The sequence below is a fragment of the Dendrobates tinctorius genome, unplaced genomic scaffold, assembly GCF_039654945.1.
Source record: "Dendrobates tinctorius isolate UK_male_01 unplaced genomic scaffold, ASM3965494v1 ptg000035l, whole genome shotgun sequence".
Taxonomy (NCBI): Eukaryota; Metazoa; Chordata; class Amphibia; order Anura; family Dendrobatidae; genus Dendrobates; species Dendrobates tinctorius.
The window spans coordinates 7,832,293-7,849,242 of record NW_027361703.1 but is presented as its reverse complement, the minus strand read 5'-3'; the positions used below and the strand labels follow the sequence as shown (position 1 = coordinate 7,849,242).

Below are 16,950 nucleotides of genomic sequence, written 5' to 3'. Positions count from 1 at the left end.
AAATTACAGCTCTCAAAATGTGGTGATGCAAAAACTATTTTTTGCAATAAAAAGCGTCTTTTAGCGTGTGACAGCTGCCAAACATAAAAACCCGCTATAAATAGTAAATGAACCCCCCCTTTATCACCCCCTTAGTTAGGGAAAAATAATAAAATTTAAAAAAAAAAATTATTTCCATCTTCCCATTAGGGTTAGGGTTGGGGCTAAAGTTAGGGCTGGGATTAGGGATGTGTTGGAGTTAGAATTGGGGGGATTCCACTGTTTAGGCACATCAGGGGCTCTCCAGATGTGACATGGTGTCCGATCTCGATTCCAGCCAATTTTGCATTGAAAAGTCAAACAGTGGTTTACCCCCACATATGGGGTATCAGCATACTCAGGACAAATTGTACATCAACTCTTGGGTTCAAGAGTAAAATTAAAAAAAATTGGATCTGAAGTAAATTTTGTGAAAAAGTTAAATGTTCATTTTTTTAAGCATTCCAAAAATTCCTGTGAAGCACCTGAAGGGTTAATAAACTTCTTGAATGTGGTTTTGAGTACCTTGAGGGGTGCAGTTTTTAGTATGGTGTCACTTTTGAGTACTTTCTATCATATAGACCCCTCAAAGTGACTTCAAATGTGAGGTGGTCCCTAAAAAAAAAAAAAAAAAAAGTGTTGGAAAAATGAGAAATCGCTGTTCAACTTTTAACCCTTATAGCTTCCTACCAAAAAAAAAAAAAATTGGTTCCAAAATTGTGCTGATGTAAAGTAGACATGTGGGAAATGTTACTTATGTATTTTCTGTGACATATCTCTGTGATTTAAAGGCATGAAAATTCAAAGTTGGAAAATTGCAAAATTTTCGTCAAATTTTCGTTTTTCCCACAAATAAACGCAAGTCATATCAAAGAAATGTTACCACTATCATGAAGTACAATATGTCACGAGAAAACAATGCCAGAATCACGAGGATCCATGGAAGCGTTCCAGAGTTATTACCTCATAAAGAGACATGGCTCCCGAAACCATCATTGATTGTGGATACTTCACACTAGACCTTGGATTTCAAGGTCCCAATGTCTGGAGGAAGAGTGGAGAGACAGATAATCCTCCTTTCCAATATTTTTTATTAACATTTTTAACATATAAATAGGGTAGATGATAGGGGAGGGGAGGAGGAAGGGGAGATTAGGGAAGAAAAGGGAAGATAAAAACAAAAGAGGACTACATAGTCCTAACAGGTTATTTAACATCATATGCAAAGTAACATTCAGTTTAACCCCTTCACCCCCAAGGGTGGTTTGCACGTTCATGACCGGGCCAATTTTTACAATTCTGACCACTGTACCTTTATGAGGTCATAACTCTGGAACGCTTCCATGTATCCCGGTGATTCTGACAATGTTTTCTCGTGACATATTGTACTTCATGTTAGTGGTAAAATTTCATTCAAATAACTTGCGTTTATTTGTGAGAAAAACGGAAATTTGGCGAAAATTTTGAAAATTTCGCAATTTTCCAACTTTGAATTTTTATGCCCTTAAATCACAGAGATATGGCACACAAAAAACTTGATAACTAACATTTCCCACATGTTTACTTTACATCAGCACAATTTTGGAACCAAAATTTTTTTTTGTTAGGAAGTTATACGGGTTAAAAGTTGACCAGCGATTTCTCATTTTTACAACACCATTTTATTTTTAGGACCACATCACATTTGAAGCCACTTTGAGGGGTCTATATGATAGAAAATACCCAAAAGTGACACCATTCTAAAAACTGCACCCCTTAAGGTGCTCAAAACCACATTCGAAAAGTTTATTAACCCTTTAGGTGCATCACAGGAATTTTTTTGAATATTTAAAAAAAAAAATGAACATCTAACTTTTTTTCATAAAAAAAATACTTCAGGTTCAATTTTTTTTATTTTACCAAGGGTAACAGGAGAAATTGGACTGCAAAAGTTATTGTGCAATTTGTCCTGAGTACGCAGATACCTGATATGTGGGGGGGGAACCACTGTTTCGGTGCATGGCAGAGCTCAGAATGGAAGGAGCGCCGTTTGACTTTTTCAATGCAAAATTGGCTGGAATTCAGATTGGACGCCATGTCACGTTTGGAGAGTCCCTGATGTACCTAAACAGTGGAAACCCCCTACAAGTGACCCCATTTTGGAAACTAGACCCCCCAAGGAACTTATCTAGATATGTGGTGAGAACTTTGAACCCACAAGGGCTTTACAGAAGTTTATAACGTACAGCGGTACAATTAAAAAATCATATTTTTTCCACAAAAATGATCTTTCCACCCTCAATTCTTATTTTTCCAAGGGTAACAGGACCGTAAAAGTTATTGTGCAATTTGTCCTGAGTACGCTGATACCCCACATGTGGGGGTAAACCACTATTTGGGCGCATGGCAGAGCTCGGAAGGGAAGCAGCGCCATTTGACGTTTTTGGCTGGAATTGAGATCGGACACCATGTCGCGTTTGGAAAACTCCTGATGTACCAAAACAGTGGAAACCCCCCACAAATGACACCATTTTGGAAACTAGACCCCCTACGGAACTTATCTAGATGTGTGGTGAGCACTTTGACCCCCCCAGTGCTTCACAGAAGTTTATAATGCCCGGGCGTGAAAATAAAAAATTCGTATTTTTTCCACAAACATGATCTTTTAGTCACCATTTTTTTATTTTCCCAAGGGTAACAGGAGAAATTGGACCCCAAAAGTTGTTGTCCAATTTGTCCTGAGTATGCTGATACCCCATATGTGGGAGAAAACTACTGTATGGACACACGTCGGGGCTCGGAAGGGAAGTAGTGACGTTTTGGAATGCAGACTTTGATGGAATGGTCTGCGGGTGTCATGTTGCCTTTGGAGAGCCCCTAATGTACCTAAACAGTGGAAACCCCTCACAAATGACACCATTTTATAAACTAGACCCCCCCAAGGAACTTATCTAGATGTGTGGTGAGCACTTTGAACCCCCAAGTGCTTCACAGAAGTTTATAACACTCGGACGTGAAAATAAAAAAATCATTTTTTTCCACAAAAATGATATTTTTGCCCCCAATTTTTTATTTTCCTAAGGGTAACAGGAGAAATTGGACCCCAAAAATTGTTTTGCAATTTTTCCTGAGTAGGTTGATACCCTACATGTGGGGTAAAACACTGTTTGGGCGCATGGCAGAGCTTGGAAGGGAAGGAGCAACATTTGACTTTTTCAACTCAGAATTGGCTGGAATTGAGATCAGACGCCATGTTGCATTTGGAGAGCCCCTGATGTGCCCAAACAGTGGAAACCCCCCAATTATAACTCCAACCCTAACCCCAACACACCCCTAACCCTAGCCCTAACCCTAACGGGAAAATGGAGATAAATACTTTTTTTTTAATTTTATTATTTTTCCCTAACTAAGGGGGTGATGACGGGGGGTTTGATTTACTATTTATGGCGGTTTTTATATTTGGCAGCTGTCGCACGCTAAAAGACGCTTTTTATTGTAAAAATAGTTTTTGCATCACCACATATTGAGAGCTATAATTTTTCCGTATTTTGACCCAGCGAGTCATGTGAGGTCTTATTTTTTGCGGGACGAGTTGACGTTTTTATTGGTACCATTTTCGGGCACGTGACATTTTTTGATCGCTTTTTATTCCTATTTTTGGGACACAGAATGAACAAAAACCAGCGTTTCATGAATTTCTTTTGGGGGGATGCGTTTACACCGTTCCGCGTGCGGTAAAATTGATAAAGCGGTTTTATTCTTCGGGTCAGTACGGTTACAGCGATACCTCATTTATGTCATTTTTTTATGTTTTTGTCGGTTTTATGCAATGAAAACTATTTTATATAAAAAATAATTATTTTTGCATTGCTTTATTCTGTGAGCTATAACTTTTTTATTTTTTCGCTGATGATGCCGTGTGGCGGCTCGTTTTTTGCGGGACAAGATGACGTTTTCAGCGGTACCATGGATATTTATATGCGTCTTTTTGATCGCGCGTTATTACACTTTTTGTTTGGCGGTATGATAATAAATCATTATTTTTTGCTTCGTTTTTTATTTTTATTTTTTAAGGGGTTCGCTAAAGGGGTTAACTAATGGGACAGTTTTATAGGGCGGGTCATTACGGACGCAGCGATACCTAATATGTGTACTTTTATTGTTTGTTTTTTTTATTATTTCCAAAAAATGGATTTATTGGGGGAATATTTTTTTTTTTTTTCTAATTTATTTGGCGATTTTTTTTAAATTATTTTAACACTTTTTTTTTTTACTTTATTAAATAGTCCCAGGTGGGACATCACTGTCCTGTGACAGATCGCTGATCTGTCACATCACAGATCACTGTGACAGATCAGCGATCTGACACAGGCACTGCAGAAGGCTTCCTCATGCCTGCGCTTTGCAGGCACTGAGGAAGCCAGCTTCCTCAGGCCCCCGTCGCCATCTTGGATCCGGGGGCCTGGAGGAAAGGAGTCCCCCGCAGCAGCGCTGCACATTGCGCTGCCGTGGGGGGCTCAGGGAAGCACGGAGGGAGCCCCCTCCCTGCCGATGCTTCCCTTTAACCCCCGGTACACCGCGATCATGTTTGATCGCGGTGTGCAAGGGGTTAACGTGTCGGGGGCGGTCCGTGACCGCCCCTGACACATTGTGCTGGGTGTCAGCTGTGATAATCAGCTGACACCCGGCCGCGATCAGCGGCGCTCACCACGTGGGCGCCGCTGATCGCGCTAGACGTACTATCCCGTCCATGGGCATAGGGGCCCGGGTCCCATGGACGGGATAGTACGTCTCATGTCAGGAAGGGGTTAATACACAGAGAATTGTATTTATATAGCACACTTGAAATCAATTATTCAGTGTATAATTCCAGCCATTTCGTCCACTTTTTAGCATATTTGCTAAAATACTGAATATACTCAAGTATAAGCCGACCCCGTAATTTTGCCACAAAAAACTGGCAAAATTTATTGACTCGAGTTTAAGCCTAGGGTGGAAAATGCAGCAGCTACTGGTAAATTTCAAAAGTAAAAATAAGATACAAATAAAAGTAATCGAGACATCAGTACGTTAAATGTTTTTGAATATCCATATTGAATCAGGAGCCCCACATAATGCTCCATACAGTTCATGATGGGCCCCATAAGATGTTCCATACAAAATACACTCCATATAATGCTGGACAAAGGTTAATAATGGCCCCATAAAATGCTCCATAGAATAATATGCCCCATATGCTGCTCCATAAAGGTTATGGCTTCATAAATTATTCCCCATATGCTGCTCCATAAAGGTTATGGCCCCATAGACATATATGCTGCTGATGCGAATAAAAAAAAATAAATAAAAAAAGACATACTCACCTCTCGTCGCTGGGGGCCAGGTGCCGGTGTCACCACTGGCTCAGGGCCCCGGCACCTGCGATATTCATCTGTCCCCGTTCCACCGGCGCGTGCCGCTCTGTCTTCCGGGTCTCTGCAGTGACTGTTCAGGCAGAGGGTGCGCACTAACCACATCATTGCGCTCTCTGACCTGAATGTCACTGCCAGAGGACGTGGAGGACAGAGCGGCGGTGGAATGGGGACAGGTGAATATGGCTCGCCCCGTTATTGTCACCCCGTCCTGACGCGTCTCTGCAGCCCCTCTTCTCCCATGGTCTCCGGCGCCGCAGCTCTTCCTTCCTTCAGCGGTCACGTGGTACCGCTCATTAAAGTCATGAATGTGTGCATATTTATGACTTTAATGAGCGGTACCACGTGACCGCTGAACACAGGGGCCAGAGACCATGGGAAAAGCAGGGGGGCTGGAGAACACGCCAGGAGGGGAGGAATATATGTGACAGCCGCGCTCCCCCTCCCCCACCGACCCCCTGGTATATGACTCGAGTAGAAACCAAGAGTGGCACTTTCAGCCTTAAAAAATGGGCTGAAAATCTCGGCTTATACTCGAGTATATACAGTAGTCATTAGCAATTGCAAATTTTTGTTCATAAGACCTGTGTAAATTGATCTTGTCTATGATGTCAGAAAAAGTGGGTGGAATTTAGAGACAGATAATCCAAGCTTGAGGTCTAGTGTGAAGCTTCCACAATCAGTGTTGGTTTGGGGAGCCATGTCATCTGCTGGTGTAGGTCCACTGTGTTTTTTCAAGAACAAAGTCAGCGCAGCCGTCTACCAGGAAATTTTAGAGCACTTCATCCTTCCCTCTGCCGACAAGCTTTTTGAAGATGAAAATTTCATTCTCCAGCAGGGTTTGGGCACCTGTCCACACTGCCAAAAGCACAAATACCTTTTTTGAAAACAACAGTATCACTGTGCTTGATTGGCCTCACCTAACCTTAATCCCTTTGAGAATCTATGGGGTATTGTCAAGAGGGAGATGAGAGACACCAGACCTAACAATGCAGATGAGCTGAAGGCTGCTATCAAAGCAACCTGGGCTTCCATAACACCTCAGCAGTGCCACAAGATGATCGCCTCCATGCCACACTGCATTGATGCAGTAATTGATGCAAAAGGAGCCCCGACCAAGTATTGAGTGCATTTACTGAACATACATTTCAGTAGGCCAACATTTCGAATAGCAAAATCATTTTTTCAAGCTGCTGTTATAAAGTATTCAAATTTACTGAGATAATGACTTTTGGGTTTTCATTGACTGTAAGCCATAATCATCAACATTAACAGAAATAAACATTTGAAATAGATCACTCTGTAATGACTCTATATAATGAGTTTCACTTTTTGTATTGAAGAAATGAAATAACTTAACTTTTTGATGATATTCTAATTTTGTGAGATGCACCTGTAATTACAGCATGCATACCTCAAACGCCGATGGTCCAAACTGGGCAGGGGTCCCCTAAAAAGACAGCAGCATGAACTGGCTCTTTAATACGCTCAAGTGGACATGACGTAGATGTGAGCCATGACAACATACACAGATTTGAGAATGCAATAAATATTCCTGCGGAGTAAAAACAGTTATAGGGCTAGTGTTCCCAAACCTAGGGTGCACTCACCAGAGACCGAGTCTAGAGAACCTCAAAAAGACCAGAAAGGAGAAAGTGAATGTCTCCTATTCCATTCTCCATCAAGGATTGCCAAGGAGAACTGAAGAGCTAAAGGTCTCCATATAAAGTATGTCAATGTCTGCCCAACCAGCCAACCTTGGCAGGACCAGGCGACACTAATGCGAGATTACATTGGACACTTCGATTTACAACATCCAACCTTTCCTTACTAGGGGGAGACAAATCACTCTTCGAGGTGACTGATAGGAGGCTTCCTCCACATTTTCTATTAATATATACCAACTCAGCTAAACAGAGTGTGCATGTGTACTTAAGAGTCCAGAGGAATAGGCGTCAGCCATATGGGCCATAGGCCTGCTGCTACCTAGGGTTGATGGGCACCTTTGGCCTATAGCGGAGCATGGTACATGGCAGACGGCTACTTCTCCCAAACACTAAATCCAGGGGAAGCAATGACAGTGGAAGAAAGGAATTGATCTGATCGGATCACGGCTTTCATTGTGAACACAGCCATAGAGGATTAGATCCACCACCATACAGCTGACTGGATCACAGCTCAGAGACCGCTGCCCCAAATCAACCACCAAATGGTACGGCTGCAGTGAATCAGCCCTAAAGTATACGGCTGCCTGGACCCAAGCTAAGAGACTTATCTAGATGGCCAATAAATGTATACCTGCCTAGGATCCAGGTCAACGTGGCCCACGGACAGCCGCCAGGCGCACGGCCGCCCCACGCCCCAGGCGGCCGCCAGGCGCACGGCCGCCCCACGGCCGGCCACCAGGCGCACGGCAGCCAGGCGCACGGCCGCCCCACGGACGGCAGCCAGGCGCACGGCCGCCCCACGGACGGCAGCCAGGCGCACGGCCGCCCCACGGACGGCAGCCAGGCGCACGGCCGCCCCACGGACGGCAGCCAGGCGCACGGCCGCCCCACGGACGGCAGCCAGGCGCACGGCCGCACCACGGTCTCCCACCAGACGCACGGCCGCCCCATGGACAGCCGCCAGACGCACTGCTGCACCACGGTCTCCCACCAGACGCACGGCCGCCCCACGGACAGCCGCCAGACGCACTGCTGCACCACGGACAGCCGCCAGACGCACTGCTGCACCACGGTCTCCCACCAGACGCACTGCCGCCCCACAGACAGCCACCAGACGCACTGCTGCACCACGGTCTCCCGCCAGACGCACTGCTGCACCACGGTCTCCCGCCAGACGCACTGCTGCACCACGGTCTCCCGCCAGACGCACTGCTGCACCACGGTCTCCCGCCAGACGCACTGCTGCACCACGGTCTCCCGCCAGACGCACTGCTGCACCACGGTCTCCCGCCAGACGCACTGCTGCACCACGGTCTCCCGCCAGACGCACTGCTGCACCACGGTCTCCCGCCAGACGCACTGCTGCACCACGGTCTCCCACCAGACGCACGGCCGCCCCACGGACAGCCGCCAGACGCACTGCTGCACCACGGACAGCCGCCAGACGCACTGCTGCACCACGGACAGCCGCCAGACGCACGGCTGCCTCACGGACAGCCACCAGACGCACTGCTGCACCACGGTCTCCCACCAGACGCACTGCTGCACCACGGTCTCCCACCAGACGCACTGCTGCACCACGGTCTCCCACCAGACGCACGGCCGCCCCACGGACAGCCGCCAGACGCACTGCTGCACCACGGTCTCCCACCAGACGCACGGCCGCCCCACGGACAGCCGCCAGACGCACTGCTGCACCACGGTCTCCCGCCAGACGCACTGCTGCACCACGGTCTCCCGCCAGACGCACTGCTGCACCACGGTCTCCCGCCAGACGCACTGCTGCACCACGGTCTCCCGCCAGACGCACTGCTGCACCACGGTCTCCCGCCAGACGCACTGCTGCACCACGGTCTCCCGCCAGACGCACTGCTGCACCACGGTCTCCCGCCAGACGCACTGCTGCACCACGGTCTCCCGCCAGACGCACGGCCTCCCCACGGTCTCCCGCCAGACGCACGGCCGCCCCACGGTCTCCCGCCAGACGCACGGCCGCCCCACGGTCTCCCGCCAGACGCACGGCCGCCCCACGGTCTCCCGCCAGACGCACGGCCGCCCCACGGACAGCCGCCAGACGCACTGCTGCACCACGGACAGCCGCCAGACGCACTGCTGCACCACGGACAGCCGCCAGACGCACTGCTGCACCACGGACAGCCGCCAGACGCACTGCTGCACCACGGTCTCCCGCCAGACGCACTGCTGCACCACGGTCTCCCGCCAGACGCACTGCTGCACCACGGTCTCCCGCCAGACGCACTGCTGCACCACGGTCTCCCGCCAGACGCACGGTTGCCTCACGGACAGCCACCAGACGCACTGCTGCACCACGGACAGCCGCCAGACGCACTGCTGCACCACGGTCTCCCTCCAGACGCACTGCTGCACCACGGTCTCCCACCAGACGCACTGCTGCACCACGGACAGCCGCCAGACGCACTGCTGCACCACGGTCTCCCGCCAGACGCACTGCTGCACCACGGTCTCCCGCCAGACGCACGGTTGCCTCACGGACAGCCACCAGACGCACTGCTGCACCACGGACAGCCACCAGACGCACTGCTGCACCACGGACAGCCGCCAGACGCACTGCTGCACCACGGTCTCCCTCCAGACGCACTGCTGCACCACGGTCTCCCACCAGACGCACGGTTGCCTCACGGACAGCCACCAGACGAACCTCTTCCCCCCGGACCCCCACCAGCCGCCCCACTGCCCCGGCCAGCACGGAGCCGCATTGTTCCTCTCACCGGGTGGACGTCCCCTTGCGCACATCACACATCAGGCACTTGAAGGCCTCGGCGCTGTTCTTGAATGTGCACACGCTGCAGTCCCAGTATCCCTCGTCTGACGACGGCTTCGGCTGCCGCTTCGGCCTGAAGAAGAGAGAAATGTGAGACGCAGACATGGCTACATGCAGCACAACAAGGCCCGCGAACATCTGCCGCGGCCTCGGGCGCTATAGGCGGAGGGCTGCTTCCGTTCCCGCACGGCCGCCTCCTCTGCTCACCTTGTGGGACTTTTCTTGTCTCCCATGCTGCGGCGAATGACAGGAAGCGGAGGCCGAGCACCAAAGCCCCGGCACACAAGCGGCTGCACCGACCGCGATCCGCCGCAGCCAGCTGTCCGCCGCCGCCACACGTGACCCGGGGCGTCCAATCACACGAGTCCGAACAGCGGGAGAGGCGTGAGCTCATCATCTGCCTGGTATGTGATGGAGCGGCTGCCGGTAATGCCCCGCCGTGACCGGGCGGCTAGTAATCTCCATGGCGACATACTGGTAGTGTCGCACCGCTTGTAAGCACTGTTCCATTCCAGCCGGAAAGGGCCATGGGCCAGGCGCCGACCCTTCCTAAAAGGTGCTGCCCCCCTTACAGCATAGCCCTCCAATTGGTGATGGAAGGGGTCCCGTCTCTTTACCAATAAGTAACTGAAAAAATAACTGTCAGTCAGAGGCAAACAAATCACGTGGCTCCCCCAACAAAAACCGCACCATGGGCACAACACACAGATGGGGATTGGTGCAGGGGCGTACATTGGAATCATGGGGCTCCACAAAAATCCGTAATCTATATTCAGCGAGGTCCCAGAACCGATCCCACAACTGCAGCCATGGCCAAGTCATTGGCTTCCCATAGAAGCCCCTAGATTCCCCTTTCATTGCTCCCATAAAGTATGATGTCAACAACAGTGCCCCAGCCACTAAATGATACCCCTACTGTGAATCCCACCACAGGCACACTAGGCCGACCCCGGCAAAGTATGATGCCCCAGCTGTGACCCCAACATACCCCTCTACACAGTAGGATGGATTACACACTGCATAGTGGCCCGTACACAACCCTCCGCATAGGATGATGGACCCCACACGAACCTGCACAATGTGTTATGGCCTGCCACACAGCCCTCTAAACAGTATAATGGCCTGCCACACAGCCCTCCATGCAGTATGATGGACCCCCAGTCCTCCAGTGTAATGGCCTGTTGCGTAGCCCAGCAAAAAGAATAATGGTCCCATATAGCCCTCCAAACACTATAATGCCCCCACATAGCCTTCGTTATAGTATAATGGCCCCTACATAGCCCTGCATATAGTATAATAAGCACCACATAGCCTTCCATGTAATATAAAAGGCCCCATTTAACCTTCCATGTAGAATAACGGGCCCAGGGCCGGATTATAGGAGGGGCAGGCAGGGCTTCAGCCCCGGGGCCCCCACCACAAGAGCTTCTAAGGGGGCCCGGGCCCTCACCACTGGGCAGCGACCGCCATTTTAGTAACGCAGCGCGAGGATAAATATTAGACACCATCACGCTGAGATGAACTAGGCAAAAGATACCGGTACCGCCTCATCCTCTCCTGTCACGCCTCCTCTCCTGTCACGCCTCCTGTCCTGTGGATCTGCTCTGCCTGCTCGCCGCGTTCACGAGCATCGTGCGCCCGCCGCCTGCTGTGTACGGTCCCGCCAATCAACTCTGCAGCGCCACGGTGATTAACCCCCTTGCCTCCAGCTAGCTATATATTTATATATAGCTCCTGTCTGTGCCGGCCGCGGCTGTGTGTGGAGACTAGTGGTGCGCACAGAGATGACGTCATCGCCGTGCTCACGTGTCCAGACACAGCCGCGGCCGGCACAGACAGGAGGACGAGCGATGCTGCAGGGATCGTGGCCGGCTCCACACAGGTCAGCGGCGCTGCTGCCGGCATAGACGGGAGGAGGAGCGATGCTGCTGGAGTGAGGAAAGGTGAGTATAAACGTTTATTTTTGTGTGCCACAGGATACAGGCCATATAGCAGGATGGCGGTATAGAGCAATATAGGTGTATTATAGTTTAAGGTTGAAAGCTTTTTACCTGTTATAGATCGTATTTCTACATCTCTTTCAGATAGAATATCTTCCTATGAAGTAATTGCTGAAAGGTTTGGCATTCTTGGCAATCTTGCAGTAGCCACTCCACAACAAATCTCTTCTGCAGCCCGTAACTTAGCGAATATATATGTTGAAGATCTAGATGCAGCTTCACTTGAAAATGAATTACAACAGTTTGCATATCTTGTTAAAAATGCTACACTAGCTGAACATGAAGATTTCCCTAGAGAGCTCTGCATGTATAAAATGGTGCTAAAGGACCCTTTCAAGAGTACATTCCCAAATATTGAAATTCTTTTGAGAATGTATTTGGTCTTGATGGTAACCAATTGCAGTGGAGAGAGATCATTCTCCAAAATGAAGCTAATTAAAAACAGACTTCGCAGTACAATGGGCCAGGAACGTCTATCCCACCTTTGCTTGTTAAGCATTGAACATGACATTCTTGAAGAGCTAGACTTTTCAGATCTGATTCAAGAATTTGCTATGAAAAAATCAAGAAAAGTTCACCTCTAAGTTTCCAGTACTTTGGCCTTCCTAAATGTTCCAAAAGGTTTGTAAAACTATGCTCACATTGTGGTCAAATATGATATGTACATCCTTAAAAGCTCAGATATGGTATGCGTAATGCAAATGTGCAACTGGTTGCTGTTGAGACTTGGTCTGTTATATTACTCAGTTTTTCAATACAGAAAAATTTTCTTAACTATAATTTCCCAGTGTACCCTAAAGAATCTATTTTTGTGATCATGGTAAAACCTTATGTGCTCCGAACATGAAAAATGCCCGCCAATAGGAATCCCCCCCCCAGCAGTGGCCACAGTCTTTGACAGACAGCTAGGTCAACCGTTAACGTTCTTGAGCAGCCTGCCGCGCATGCGCGCGGCTCTCCATATACTTGTCTGAGAAAACTGAGCACTGCTGTTAGTCTCCTCATGCAATACTGGGGGCTGGCTGAGCCATGGAGTTATGAGCCAACCCCCTGCTTCTAGACTGCTGTAGAGCAGTCAGAAGCAGGGGAGACAGCACAACCCCTTTAATCACTTTAACATAAGTAAAAACATGCGTTTAACCCCTTCTTTTTTTTTCAGTTCCGTTTAAGTTTAATACATTATGGGTGTTCTGTTCGTTGCATCAAATCTGTTGTCATACATCTTGGATTACCTGGATATATACATCTTAAATTATACATGGAGAATAACTGTTAGGTAAGCAAAGCTGCAAAGTTCTAGTCTGCTCATATATCCATTCCATTCTAATGATGATTATTTTAACTTTTTATAATTTTCATTTCCTTATAACATAAGCATACAAGTTGTGTTTTGAGGTTACTACAAGAATCATTGGATGTTTGATGGATAGAGTTCATATGATCCTTCTCAACGTACTCTATTTCATTATATGATGGGTAAGTGAAATTTTTAAGGCACATATAAAAATTTTTGCATTTAGTGCTGGTACTAATGTTGACATTTTACTTATTCTTTGTGTTAATTTTCCCCTGGAGCGCTGCAATCTGATGACAGACATGTGTTGGATACAGAGATTTGACAGGGGGAGTGGTAAAACTTAGTTGTCAATTTATTCACAACTTTCTAAGAGGTATTACAGAAAAAGTACAATTCAGAGTTATGGGAAAAGATGCTTTGAAATTGTTATATTATGTGGAAAGCAAGAGAGCCAGACAAAATCATACATCATTGTGGGAAAAAATACAGTAAAGCTTGTAATGTATACATTTATGCTTTTATCTGTACACACTTTTATATAAAGCATGTTTTCGATCGCTAACACCTCCCCCTTGTACTTGGAGATGCTCACAGGCACATTAAGACGGGTGATATATCCTCCTTCAGCCAACAGACCTGTAGTCAAAGAATGCTTCTTTTTCTTCTCTTACTATAGGAGAGCAAGCCACTACTCCGGAGATAATACAATAGAGAGCATATTGTTATACAGTACTTAGCAACAATTGCTGCCGGTGAAAACTTTCCCTTTCTGCATTTTTATTATTCCTTGGCTGTCTTAACATTGGGTTCAATAAAAAAAATGTGAGTAACTCTTTCTGTCTATAATTGGACTGCTTTGAGTTATCTTGGACTGTATCTCTATTGTAGTACTGTAAATCTGAATGTGGCAGAACAAGAGGATAAGATTAGATTGTACATCTAAGTGCTACAGTTCGCGCTCTACTGTTATGGCTAAAATGTTAATGATATGGGGGCCCCCACCAACCTTAATCCGGCCCTGAACAGGCCCCTCATTGCCTGCCATGTAGTGTAATTTGCCCCATGTAGCCTTAAATATAATATAATGGGCCCCACATACCCTTCCATATAATAAAAATGGGACCCACGTACCCTTCCATATAATAAAAATGGGACCCACGTACCCTTCCATGTAATATAATGGGCCCCACCATACCCTTACATATAATATAATGGACCTTACGAAGCCTTCCATATAATTTAAGAGGCCCCACGTAGCCTTCACTGTAGTATAATAGGCCCCAAACAGGCTTTCATGTAGCTTAACGGGCCCTACGTAGCCTTCCATGTAGTATAATAGGCCCCAAACAGCCTTTCATGTAGTAAAACGGGCCCCACATAATCTTCTGTGTAATATAACAGGCCCCACGTAGCTTCTCCGATCTGCCATCTCTGGAGATGCACTGAGTGAGGAAATGGCTCCTTGCTCCACCACTGTATTCATCGTTATCTGTGTCCTGAGGAGGCAGGTGTTGTTGAAAGTGGAATGCACAGAGGGGCTCCTTTGACACCAGCCCTTCCCTCAACTCACAGGCCCCATTGGAGATACTCCACTGTTGTCCAGTACTGCAGCCGTTCACTGGCCCATTCACCTAAAGAAGACACTGCTTCCAGTCCAGGCTTTTGGTTGGACCCTGGCAGATATAGGATAGACCACCAAAGTTAAAGAGGTTTTACAGTATTTTTCAAAACTTGAGTCCTAGTGTGGCCATTACGTACCCCTTGAATCCTGCCCTGTCCTAGTGTCTCCATTCCTGCAGTGATGTTGTCCATTAGTCACTTAGCCATTCACTGCCCTTATCAGTAATGTTTGCATGAATGGTGTATGACTGCCAATGATTGGTTGTAGCGGGCCACAACTGATGGGCCATTATTGCTGGACCAGAGAATAAGGCCGGAGTCACACTACAGCGAGATACGGCCGAGTCTCGCAGGTTAAAACCAAGCTCTGACTCCGGTGCAGAGTGTGCAGCTCCATGTATTGCTATGCGGCTGCACGCTCCGCTCCGTAGTGCCGGCGCCAGAGGTAGGTTTTAACCTGCGAGACTCGGCCGTATTACGCTGTGTGTGATCCCGGCCTTATACTAGAGTTGCTGGAAACTAAGGGGTAAGGATTTTTTTGTTCCTTTACTCTGTAACATTCCCTATTCCTTCACAAGTTTAGAAAAATTCCTTTTGCACACTGGCATCTTGTGCCAAGCATGTGGGATTCAGCAATGCCTGGTGTTTTGGGACAGTCCTTCTTTAAGGTCTTTAGCTGTGATCTTCCACCCAGATCATTTGGAGATGCCACACATGAGTATGTGGTGTAGGTCCTGCCTATTGGGAAATTTGGGGTGCCAATTTTGACTGAAAAGAGAAAAGTTTGAGAAAGTTGATCATGTATGTGTCCTCCTCTGTAGCATGTAGCCAGTTTTCCCCTTCCGCCCTGTAGCCTACACAAGTCGTCGCCATCTTGGAATACTATTTTTGGCCACGGTTGACATCCGCATTTCTTTTGTTCAATCAAAGGCTGCCATAAATCCGTGACAGATGTGAACATAGGCTTAAAGGTGTTGTTCAGGACTCTGGAGAATTTATCAATATCAGATTGGTGAGGGTCCGATACCCTCAAGGTCAGCTGTGACTAGGTCCCCACGGTGGGGGAAGTACACAGCATCCAGAGCCAAAACTCCACAGCTCCCTATACCATGCAGTGGCTAATTATGGCTACATCAACTCAGCTCCCATACACCTCAAAGGGAGCTGAGTGAGAACGGCCACAGTGTGCAGAGCTGTTCCGAATATCTACACTATTTACTTCCGACCTGCGACCAGCTGATCGGCGAGGGTGCTGGGTGTCAGAACCTCACGTTTCTGACATTGATGGCCTATCTTGAGGACAGCCCATCAATAGGAAAGTCATGGACAACCCCATTAACGGAATGTTTAGGGCAGAACGGTGGCTCAGTGGCTAGCACCATTGCCTTACAGTACGTTTTTTGATAATAAAAAAAAGTGACGTTTTCATTGTGCCGTGGACCCGTTTTTCATTACCATATTCTATTCTGTATGCCCATTTATATCCGTGTGCCATCCATAGGTCCGTTTTGTACATACATATGGCATAAACTTTAAATCAACAAATTAATTAAGGATAAATACAGTACATGTTTGTTTTTTTATCTTAGAGGGGATGGCCACTTTTTTTTTTATTTTTTTATTATTACTGACTGCCTATTCCTAGGGCTTGTTCGGATAGTGTGCTGTCCACATGTAAAACCGATACCATACAGACCGCACACACTGACCAGTGCAACTTTGAACATTTTTACACAGATCGATGTTGTGGGTGTAAAAAAAAAAAAGAAAAGAAAAATCGGAGCATGCACTACTACGTTCATCCGTATTCTGCAGCCCCATTATACGGCAATGGGTGCAGGTGCACAAAAAGCAGCCCACGTACAGGTCACCATCCATGTCATGTGTGTTATCACAGATCCTTTACAATTCAAGGTAGGAAACGGATTTTTGATTTACATTGTTCATGTAAAAAAAATGGATGCCATACGGATGTACAAAGCGGACATACAGATGGACACAGGTTGTACATGTGCTCGTCTGAGCTCACCCTGGACATGCTGTACAGCTACGCTTATACATGCTGGTGGTCCTGCAGCATAAAATCAGAGTAACGGCTGCTAGGCCTCACCATAGGAGCTATTATCAAGGAAGATTGTGGATTATATCCGCGCTG

At 47.6% G+C, this 16,950-nt stretch overlaps 1 protein-coding gene and 1 long non-coding RNA gene across 3 annotated transcripts in view; one reads left to right on the top strand and one right to left on the bottom strand.

Moving 5' to 3' along the window:
• Window positions 1-10,255, bottom strand: part of YAF2 (YY1 associated factor 2) — a 49,512-nt gene extending 39,257 nt beyond the window's left edge. The window contains exons 1-2 of the mRNA XM_073573256.1: window positions 10,086-10,255; window positions 9,826-9,951 (exon numbers count right to left, since the gene is read on the bottom strand). Of these exons, the coding sequence (XP_073429357.1) occupies window positions 9,826-9,951; window positions 10,086-10,111 (152 nt within the window). The 5' untranslated portion in view covers window positions 10,112-10,255. The remainder of the gene's footprint in view (window positions 1-9,825; window positions 9,952-10,085) is intronic.
• Window positions 10,154-14,171, top strand: LOC141087635 (uncharacterized). 2 transcript variants are annotated; one of them, XR_012231708.1, is made up of 5 exons: window positions 10,154-10,282; window positions 11,963-12,499; window positions 13,038-13,154; window positions 13,254-13,354; window positions 13,852-14,171. It is a non-coding gene; the product is annotated as an uncharacterized lncRNA (long non-coding RNA). The 2 variants fall into 2 exon arrangements; XR_012231709.1 differs by lacking the exon at window positions 11,963-12,499 and having other exon boundaries at window positions 10,184-10,282.
• The last annotated feature ends 2,779 nt before the right edge of the window (window positions 14,172-16,950 follow it).